At 32.6% G+C, this 11,107-nt stretch overlaps 2 protein-coding genes across 2 annotated transcripts in view; both read right to left on the bottom strand.

Annotated features, from left to right (window-relative positions):
* Positions 1-35: 35 nt before the first annotated feature.
* On the bottom strand, positions 36-2,479 carry LOC111393928 (probable serine/threonine-protein kinase PBL19). The gene is made up of 2 exons (XM_023019712.1): positions 1,597-2,479; positions 36-452 (listed from the first exon to the last, which is right to left on the bottom strand). Exons 1-2 carry the CDS (start codon positions 1,948-1,950, stop codon positions 171-173), a joined length of 636 nt encoding a protein of 211 aa, XP_022875480.1. The 5' UTR covers positions 1,951-2,479; the 3' UTR covers positions 36-170.
* Positions 2,480-8,149: 5,670 nt separating this feature from the next.
* Positions 8,150-11,107, bottom strand: part of LOC111393137 (casein kinase II subunit beta-2-like) — a 14,693-nt gene continuing 11,735 nt past the window's right edge. Inside the window, exons 4-6 of the mRNA XM_023018528.1 lie at positions 9,581-9,690; positions 8,924-9,089; positions 8,150-8,491 (exon numbers count right to left, since the gene is read on the bottom strand). Coding sequence (XP_022874296.1) covers positions 8,361-8,491; positions 8,924-9,089; positions 9,581-9,690 — 407 coding nt within the window. The 3' untranslated portion in view covers positions 8,150-8,360. The remainder of the gene's footprint in view (positions 8,492-8,923; positions 9,090-9,580; positions 9,691-11,107) is intronic.

Here is an 11,107-nt window from a genome sequence, read left to right as displayed (position 1 = left end):
CTGCCCACAAAGGACAAGAAAAAATAGCTAAATAATTTGTACTGCAAGTTACAACTTGTAATATCCTTAAAAGCTCAAGAATTTCTTAGCTTGTTGATGCATGAAAATGAGCTGTTAGAAAGAGTTCTATACAATTAATTACATTGATTAATGCAAGCAACCACCAAATTTCACCACCTAAAAAGAGGTACCTGAACTTCCACGCCCTCATGTAGATAAGCCATTCCCTGAGCGGCCCCAAGAATAATACGTAGTCTTGTTGTCCAAGGAACTGTTGGCATTGACCGGTTGAAAAGATGATCCTCCAAGCTCTTATTGGGCATGTATTCATAAACCAATAAGCGATGGATCCCTCTTTCTCCATCCCAAGCGCAGTATCCTAAAAGCTTTACAAGATTGGGGTGATCCAAAACTCCAAGGAACTGGACCTCTGCAACCCATTGTTTATGGCCCTATGTGATAATCAAAATCCGAGAAAATACATAAAATGTAGGAGATTATTAAACTTTTTAAAAACCAAAAAACCAGGGAATAATGCCATTTTGGAATGTCACAAGAATTTCCCAATTATTGTTCCATATTTAAGATAAACACGATAATCAAGCAAGACATAGGCATCTAATTAGGACTTGATGATTTAAACAAAACCAATTTGCATTATTAATATCGTTTACACCACATCATAAGAATTTGAGTCCACTTTTATGCTGGGTAATCATAGGTTAGATGAACTTTATGGAAAATGCATCTTTTCTATCATCCTTGTAGGTTTTTTCTTTCTTTAAGGTTAAGATACTACATTTAAAAAAACTCTCAATTAGTACTTCTTATATAGTTATTAATATCGTCTTTGATGTAACTCATGAATGCCTGTTGCTATGCTTAACATTGCCCAAACAAACCAGTCTAGAAACATATTTATAAGACAACAATTCATAGATATCATAGATAAAATATTTAATGAAAATAAGATTATTCGTCTGTATCCTCGTCTGAAATTTCACACTTACAAGGAAAACATATCATCAAAATGAAAAATATCATTCCCTATCATGTTGAAACCATAACCCCACACACTTTTGCGCTTCAATTCAAATTTCTATAGCATCTCACCATGTTTAATTCAACATTTAAGCTAGTTTCAACTCTCACGTTCACTAAACATCATGCATTTTGCACTTAGTTTCAAAATCATTCACAACAGCTGTGTAGAAACATGAAATGAAATAGAAGTCACCCCCACAACATCAGAGCTGTAAAATACAATTTTTACGAAAAAAATTGCCGAATTTCTAAGCTTTTAGACTATGAGGTTCAACAAAAATATCAAACCAAAAAAAGTCTTGCCGCCACCCTTTCATATTTAAATGAATAAACCTGTCCAGTCTTTCACAGCTTAAACTTTTGGAATCAAAACAAGCAAAAGGCCGGGATTTTGACGCTACCCATTAATAAAAATTGCAAACATGTCGACGAAAAACAATTAAATCAAGGGCCCAAATGCATGTGACCTCAGCATCTGCCAACAAAAGTGTGAAACAATTTCGGTACTAAGTAGTTTAATTGTAAATTTTACTATCAGCACATAAAAAATACCTGTAATCCTTGTGTATTGAGTTTTTTAATGGCAACCACCGTGGAATCTCCCTGTCCATTTGGCGGCATAATTGTACCTTTATAAACACTACCAAAACCACCTTCCCCAATCTTCAGCAGCCTGTTGAAATTTTTAGTTGCTTCCCTCAGTTCTGGCACAGAAAAAACCCTCAAATTCTGCTCTCTTTCTTTATACATCTCTTTTATACTCCGAGGGGATGAAGCTGAACCAGTGGATTTAGATACCCGCCTTGAATCCAAATTATCTGATTTTCTTTGATTACTTAATTCCGGCGCCGATTTCCGTTCCCGGGATTTCGACTTGTCTTTGAATATCGTAAAACACTTCATCATTTTTTAGAAAAATCAGAAATACAAAATCGTTCCAAGCCCACAATTTTCTTTTTCTCCACAGGCTATTTGAAATTGATCAAATCAATTCTGCTAAAAGGTGGGCAAAAAGGGGTATGAAAAAAAAAAAAAACACAGAAAATTGGAACGATTGGTTGGAAAAAAGGAATAAAAAAAAGAATTAAAAGGGAGCGGAAAACAAAATTCAAGTGGGAACTAACTGCAGAAAACGTGGAGAACATAAACTAGTCGAAATTCAAGTGGGAAATCGAAGATGGAAAAAGAGAAATTGCTTTCTAATTAGGGAACTTGTATGTGTGTGAAAATTTCATAGAAGTGGAATTGCACTTTGCAGATAAATATAATTATGAAGAAAAATCAGATTAGAGGGAAAAAGGAGGATTGATTTGAACATATTTCGTCAAATAAAATTCAATGAACTAAACCATGATTACTTTGATACATGTAGCATTGAAACAAATTGAATTGCAGTATAAGATAGACGTACTAGAAAGTTTTGGCATTCGAGCAAGGGTCAAACTTCAAAGTGGAAAATAGCCGACTTATTAATTTTAATTGTTCTTTTTTCAAAAAAAATTCTTTTTTTATTTAGGAAGTGTCAGGTACTGATTTTTCATACCATAAAATCAATTTTTTAACTTTTATTTTATTATTTAAGCCATTATTTTTTACCATTTCTCTCACAGATAAAACTTACTTTTCTCTCCAACGATCGAAAAATTAATTCTCAAAATCACTACCAAATAAGCCCTTAATATTGTCCATTAGCAACTTATAAGATCATCTTCGAATAATGCTTAAAAATAAAGAAAATATATGGTTAAAAATGAATTTTAGAAAAAAAAATGACTTTAGAGAATGAGAAACAAATATGGGCTAAATTGATAGATAATTAACATATAAAAAATTATGTTAAATTAAAATATGAGGAGAAATCAATAAATATATTTTTAAAAAAGTAAAATAAAAAGTTAAAATAAAGAGCATTATTATAGTGCAGAAAATTTTTTACTCCCTAAATTTAAAAATATTCTAATGCATGAGATGCTATTTATAAATAAAAAATTTCTTAAAAATGATTCTAAAAACTATGATCATTTATCGAATTCATTAATAATAGGATCAGTGTCTGAAACTTATTTTTTTAGAATGAATTGAAGACATTATCTAAAAATTTATTTTTGCTTGTAGAAGTTGTACATTTAATATTGATATTTGATGCATTTTTACTGCATCAATATCACAATTGCTTCCGTAGCTTGGCTCTCTTCTGTTGGTTATGCCTGATCTGATGGAGGAAGAACCGTGCTTAGAAATGTGAACAATAAATAACTTAGGCCCTGTTTGGAAGTGATTTTTCATCTCAAAAAAATTATTTTTTTGACTATTATTTTACTATTTCAGGCGTAATTTTTGATTTCCTTTCTCACAGATAGCCCCCACTTTTTTTCTAACGATAAAAAAATCAATTCTCAAAATCATAAGGGATTTGCCTTTCTATTGATTTCTACGGATTGGATCAAAATCACTACCGAACAGGTTCTAATGTTAATTCAATTGTTTAAAAGACTCTAGAGAGCTATTTGATTCTCTTTATTTCAAAACTCATTTTTCTCTAATCATATTCTTCAAATAAAATATTTTGTACGTAATTCGAAAATTTTCTAATACTTTTAACCGCACATTTTCCAATATTTCACAATTACAAAACTCATTTTATCCAATAATGTCCGTCAAATGGGGTCTAAGTGGCGAAGTAATTAACGCAAAGAAAGTAATGAGCTCAAGAATTAAGTATCTTTAACTTAACCCTTGTTGGAATAAGTTATTCAGATTATAAGTCGATAGATTGTACAAAATATATAGCTAAAAAAATGAATGAAAGTTGTTGATCCAATAAAACATATAGTTAAAAAATGAAATTAGACAAATTGATAATCTTAAAAATGCTTTGTCAAACAGGGACTATGTGCTTGTTTGGGAGTAATTAATAAAAAAAAATTGATCAAACGCGATTTAGAAGAATTTAAAAAATATTATTAAAATTGGGTATGAAAAAGAAAGAAGTGACGTCAATAGAAGACCAGAAACTAATAAATAAAAGATGAAGAAAACCTCGTCACGTTCACATGTGGTGTTGTCCGTACGTAATTTCCGCGTTTGCGTTTTCTGATGGTAGTGTGAACGTTGGACTTGGACCCGACCCGTAAGGACTAAGAGGTCACATTCAGTGACAGCTGGAAGATTTAATGGCAAAGATACAAGTAATCTTAAAAGTTAGTTAAATTGTCATTTAGGTCCCATTTTTAAACTTTGTAATGATTAAGTTTTTAAACTTTTTTTTTTACAGCGAAAAAGTTAGAAAAAGGTTTTCCTTTTATTTTTATTTTTTTCATTTTTTTCGTAAGTAAAAAAATAATTAAACTAATGTTAAATGTGGTAATTATCTCAAAATAATTAAATAGGAAGTTGCAAAAACTTGGCTGATAAAATATTTTTAAAAAATTTAATTCGGAATTTTCATTCGTATGTACCAAAAAGTAGTTATAAGAGTATCATTATTCAAATAATAGACTATTTCGTCTGATAAACTTATAAGTGATTTATAAAGAGGAAATGTTTGAATAATAACGAGTACAAAACATAGAGTAATGACGATGTTTGGTTGGTTGATTTAGTGATGCCTAAATGGATGGATGATCGAAAATTTAAAGTGACTCAACTTGTTAAAAAATTAGACTAAAATCTGTGCAAACGTGCTTCATGGCAATTAACGGGTAGGTTAGCTAAACTATGTCATGTTGGTTTTTCGACCATTGATCCTTGAGGAATAGCAAATCGACTCATATTATTATGGGAGCGACACAAACATAGGAATTCTCATCCTATTTGTCTAAGTTGGAGCTCTAACTTGCACTATGACTTGGTGAACTATGACGTTAACCATGTCCAATTGTCAAGTCTATATCGTGCCAAATTATACTAAGCCCTTGTTTGAGCCCCATTTTTGTGAAAAAAAAAAAAAAAAAAAGAAATTGTGAGTAGTGTATTGATGGAAAATATGTTGTTAAAAAGTAAGGAAAAGTTTTGGGTTTATGCGTAATATTATTTTATTGAAAAATATGTGATTGAAATGAGGGTCATAACACTGTTCAAAAATTTATTTTTTAAAAAAATGGGGCTCAAACAAGGGCTAATTTCCCAAGTACGTGTATAATCTTACTTATAGGTGAAAATAAAAACATTACTTACAAATAAATTTCTTGAGTTGAAAAACATGTATTAATTATCTCTCTCTCACACACATTTCTCTAGCACGTGTTTGAGCCCCATTAATTTACATTACATTTTTCTCTCTCCTATTTTCAACCACACAATCTTCCATAAAATAATATTACACATAAATCGAAAAAAATTCTTCATTTTCAACCACTCATTTTTAAAAAAAAAAAAAAATAATATTCCATCCATTAATTTTTCACGTAATGGGGGCCAAACGGGGGCTTAGACTCAAATTTATCATTTCTCAAAAGAAAAATATCAACAAGTCAAATTTATCATTTCTCAAAAGAAAAATATCAAAAATAAAAAAAAAGTTGGCGAAGCTGATCCTCTATGATAGCTTCTACATTTGGTCTTGAATTATTGGCTCAGCTGTAAAGGTTTATCCTACACAACCCTCGACCTGTGCTAGGGAGGGAAATGCTATTCTGCCAGGGTCATTTGTACCGACCCTGGCCAAATTCTTCTCATACAAGGGAAAGGGGGGGTGGTGGGGGGGGGTTGAGTATTGTTTCTTTTGCCATTAAAAAAAAAGGGGTGGGCCCCCATTGCACGTGGTCAGGATCTGATCAAATGACCCTAGCAGAATGGCATTTCCCTTCATTAATTTCATTCTATCATCATCAATACCATATAATATTTAATAGCAAGATAAAGAAAAAATAAATCCAAATAATGTCAAAACATCATAGCAAAGTAATAATATAAACGCAAATTCAAAACTTTTAAAAAAATAAAAAATAAAATTAACTTGGTATGTAAATTCAAAATTTTTCTCTGTTTTTTTATATATTTAAAAAAATTACTTTTTACAAAATCTATTCACAAAAAAATGTTACTCAAACAGAAACTAAGTATGATAATTGAAATAATCGTTTATGAATACTATGTGTCAATAGTTAGACTGACGTAGGAAACACGCTTCCCTCAGGAGAGTTTCTTCATCCTCTCTGATTTTGAGAACATGCACCTCAACAACTTCTACCGTCCCTTTAATATCACTTTCAAGACAAGATTCAACATGAAATTTTTGGTCAAGACTACGACTTTATCTGTAACTCTATAGAGTCAAATTTGTCATGTCTCAAGAGGAAACACTCTTCCCTCGAGAGAGACTCTTCATCCTCCTCCTCTTTGATTTTGAGGGCATTTAGTGAACATGCACCTCAACCAAGGACGAATCCAGGATTGAATTCAAGACAGGGCTAAAAAATTTCAAGTCAGGCTAATACGTGAAAAAAAAAAATTTTACACATTAAAAATCTGTTTTTACAAAAAAAATAAAAAAAATTACCCTAAAATATATTAATTGGACCTGAGGGAGGGGGGACTACAGCCCAGCTAGTCCCCCAACTAAATCCGTCCCTGACCTCAACAACTTCTACAATCCTTAAATCTCACTTTCTAGACAAGATTCGACATGAAATTTTTGACCAAAACTATGAAGTTATTTGTAACTCCATTGACACTACTTTTCATATGATTTTACGAAAATGAAAATCAATTAATTTTACATAAATACTTCATATATTTGTAATCTAGATGGAAAATTTAAATTAAATTTCAGCTCAAATCAAGAGAGGATAGAACGTAAGACAAGATATTGTTAGACCTATCAATCAAACAAAAACATGCTAAAATGTCCATTTCTTACCTTATATAAAGATGATGCGGATAGAAAAATAAACTATCAAATACCAACTTAAAACTAGACCAAAAACTGACCCAACCAAACCGCCGCTTAAACTAATAGGATTTTGCCATTTGTACACTCTTCCCTTGACATCATTGTTGACATTACCTTCGTTTTCAAAAAATTGTGAGCAAAAAAACATTTTTTTTTTGTTTTAAATTGACGAATGATAGTTTGCCACGTTACAAACTATCAAACTTGATGTACGATGTATACCAAAGTGTACACCATGCACAATTGAAAGGTTCCCGTCAAGGTTTGTACAGTACTAGACCTCGACCTTATGGGAGGTCCTTATGGGAGGTGTAAAGTACCAGGATAATAATCCAAAGTAATTCGATCTGACCCGTCTTTGGGGTGGTCCCGCCTCCTAGTCTTTGCAGTGCACATGCACTTTGACAAATTTTGAGTCTTCTACAGTACCTTTAATTTTCACATTACAAACAAGATTTGACACGAAATTGTTGGCCAAGACTGTGGTTTGACCTTAGTCTTCCACCGTACCTTTTATTCTCTATGTTATATTCACTTCATAAGTTTTAAAATTTGCAAGTTATTTATATTTGTAGTCACCATTTACACCATCGATTCAAAACAAGTATTAACTTCTTCTTTCTCATTCCTCCTTCCCTGCACTGCATAGCCCACATTAGTATGAGAAACGATTGTACAGATATTCTCTAATGTGGGAGAATACTAAGCCCCATTTGGTTTGCATTAAAATCTCAAGTTACCAATTAATTTTCACGACACATTTCAAAAAACCCATAACTTTTTAACCACATATTTCATCAATTTTTATCAAAATCTACTAGAACTAACTCTGATTTTATAAACAGGGCTAAATATTATACTAAAATATTCAGTGTTTCTATATACAAAAGTGGGACCATTGCATTTCGGTTTAAATCTTTCTTTTCTCATTATCCAGTGTTCACAAATCCTTCAGAACTACGTCAGATTCAGACAAGGATAGACATTAACCTGCCTCTTAACTCCAACACTCCATCCATGGCAAATCAAATGAAGAAACATTACAGGAAGATGAAAAAAATTCAGAAATGATCTAATTCTTTGGTTTGCTATTCACATCAAATATTTGCCTAGCAACATGCTTTAGCTGAAAAAATTTCCTTCCCGTCCCCCATGTGCATTAAAATCCTCACAAGCAAAGAAATTTAGGAAAACAATTTTTTTTATGGAATCTCAAGAAATAATCTGAAATTATTAATCTAGATTCGAGATACACCACATTAAATAAAAAGTAATGTACTGTGGGCCTTGGCAAATAATTTGACTGCCAAGAGCTTTACTCTCTACCATAAACAAGAAATGTACCTTACATGCTCGTAAAAGAAGTTCTAAAGAAATAATAACTTTAAACTTCAGACCTGAATTGCTTCTCGTGACTTAAGCATCATGGCTTGTGGATCTTGAACCCGAACACTCTAGGAGCATAGCTCTGTGAAGACTTCTGTGGCTTAAGGTGTCCATAAGTCATCAGAAATAGGTGGGGAAATGTTGTTCCAAAATAGGCTCCATCAATGCCTTCCAATCAGTTAAAGAAACAAATGGCAACAATTTCCATAGAATAAAGACTAAGAGAGTACTAAATTTGGGAGGAGGAACTAATTTTACTAAACCATACTTCACAACTGAAATTGAAGTCAATCTCAGCACACGGATTCACTCTCTTTTAACATGCACAAAATTGAGAGAAATCGAACAGAAGGTCGAAAAGAAAAGGATGATGTAATTTTAAATAGTTTCAGCATTTTCTACCCATTCATTCTCTTTTAGGCATGTCTCCATGTTTGATTATTAAAGAACAAATATAAATGAGTTCGGCTGAAAGAATGAAATGGTCCAAAGGTTATAAATCAATCAGCCAAATACGGATGATAGTTTGAGTTCCACCAAATCGAACAGCACTAAACTATGTCTCCATGAAGTGATTGCAAAACTGAAATAAAAGGATACTCTCTTGGAACCTGGATCGAGGAGTGTAAATATCTTCACATTTCGGACAATATATTTTCACAGTGCTTAAACGGGGAATGTCCGATTCACCAATAGGTAGGCAGGGTTGCCCACAACAGTATACTTTTGGGCATCTCCCAAACTCAGCATTCTTGTACTTCTCTAGCTGTGAAGGAAAATGATTGGACGACAAGGTTTAACCAATAAAATTACACAACTAAACAGGATTGAAAAAATGAAGCAACATCGACAGAGATTAAAGTTAACACCACAGATTTACTGCTTTACACTTAATATGAAACAAACCCAAGTTTTTGGGGACTGTAAATAAAGATTATCCAGTTGCCATGTTTCCTGGAACAATTAAATAGGTCCTCTAAACCTAAAGATCCAAAATTTACTCTTAACTGGGAAAAGTTTAAAATCTGGGGATGTAATTTAACTCTAGTAGGTAAACCTAAAGTACAAAATTAATAGCCTAACTAAAAACTAATCTACAACCAACTAAACTTAAAGTTCCAACAAGAGCAAAAATACTAGTCCAAGGACTTGTGAAAAGATATTAAACTCTCACTCCTGCCTGCATCAGGTAGCCAGCTCACATATTGCATAAAATCTGAGGAACCAAAACAGTAATATTATAGAACCAAGTCTCACCATAGCAGCCAATCCTTTAGTTGTTAATATGTAACGGACATGTATTAGACCATAAAGCATCTCGGCTGCAGATTCAACCAATTCATTCTGCTCCTCTGTAAATGAATCACCTACAAAATTTGGATTTCCGAAAAATCATAATCAAGTTAAAACTATATACACGAAAGAGCCATGAGCCACAAGTCATACACAAAGAAACCATAAAAATTAATGAAACAGAAAGTGAAGGGCTCATCTATCCATGATTTAGCACAAGCTGTACAAGTAAATAGGACACAGCAGATAAGAGATGCCTCTGATGTGCAATGTGATTGCATTTTCAACTTCATTTGCTATTAGATGACATTTTTCCTCGAGATTTGAAGATAGCAGAAATCTCATTTTCAGGTTTTGCATTTCCATATCCTAGCACCTTGTTTACACTTGGTCAGGATTCAGTTACTGCAATCAAATAAACCTTTCTTCGAAGCATCACTATACTTGCCTTAAGCAGTAACTTGTCGTCACACAAGAAGAGTTCTGGAGAGTAAATGCTTTGTAATACCTATATGTTGAACCACTTTTGATTGAAAGCTTAAACTATTAGGGTATTTTTGATTGCCAGCATGGAATTTATAGAGAAATAATATAAATTCTAGGTAATTGAATTACCTAGAAATTATTTGCATGGAATTGTTAATTAAACGTGTTCGATTAATTTTATTTTTAACCTAAAAAATGTTATACTTATCCATTTTTTTATTTTTATTTTTTTTAATGACTCGGGAATCCGAGCTTCGCCTGACTAATCCTGAAGAGCGGCGGCCTTCTCCCCCAATTTGCCGCTCGGGTAAATTCGAATGCGATCACAGCTTATACACATTTGGGCCAAACATTCGGGATGTGGTTCTCCTCCCCGTGGACCTCCCTTTATGACGTGCGGACTGAACCCCCAGAGGAGTGACATATACTTGTCCATTTTTTATTGGTAGGTAGATAGGAGAGAAAGGGGATGGATGTGAGAGAGAGAGAGAGAGAGATAGAATATATATATATATATGAATTCTTGTTTTCAACACACCCCCTACGTGTATATGATGGGTTCATTTTTATTTTTTATTTTTAATGACATGTGCACAACTTCAATTAGGTGACAACAAGACTTAAACCCAGGAATGGACCTCTACTTGCTTTGATACATGTTGAACTATTTAATCTAAAAGCTAAGTTATGAAAGCAGACCACACATATAACATCTAGATCTTGTCTTCAACACAATAGGTAAAAAATAAAATAAAATCAATTCATCTTTTTGCAAAAGCCAACTAAGTGCAAATTGAAAATAGCAATAACTTGCAAGAGATGTCAAACGAAACAAATCTTGTTTTAAACTCGTTACCGTACTGACAATCAAATCATAACTATAATTTTTGTTTTGAACCTCTTTGAATTACCGAAGATTTCCCTTTCAATTGTTCTTGTAGGACTACACCTGGAAAAATACTGTGGCCTAAACATTAATTGGTTAACTCGAGGAAAACTTTAATT

The sequence above is a fragment of the Olea europaea genome, chromosome 4, assembly GCF_002742605.1.
Source record: "Olea europaea var. sylvestris chromosome 4, O_europaea_v1, whole genome shotgun sequence".
NCBI lineage: Eukaryota > Viridiplantae > Streptophyta > Magnoliopsida > Lamiales > Oleaceae > Olea > Olea europaea.
Note: the sequence above shows the minus strand (reverse complement) of the source record. Positions and strands in the feature narration are given on the sequence as shown.

Coding starts and splice junctions, on each gene's coding strand:
- LOC111393928 (XM_023019712.1), bottom strand. CDS start 1,950: ATGATGAAGTGTTTTACGATATTCAAAGACAAGTCGAAATCCCGGGAA. Junction 453..1,596: donor TCAATACACAAGGATTACAG/GTATTTTTTATG, acceptor ATTATCACATAG/GGCCATAAACAATGGGTTGC.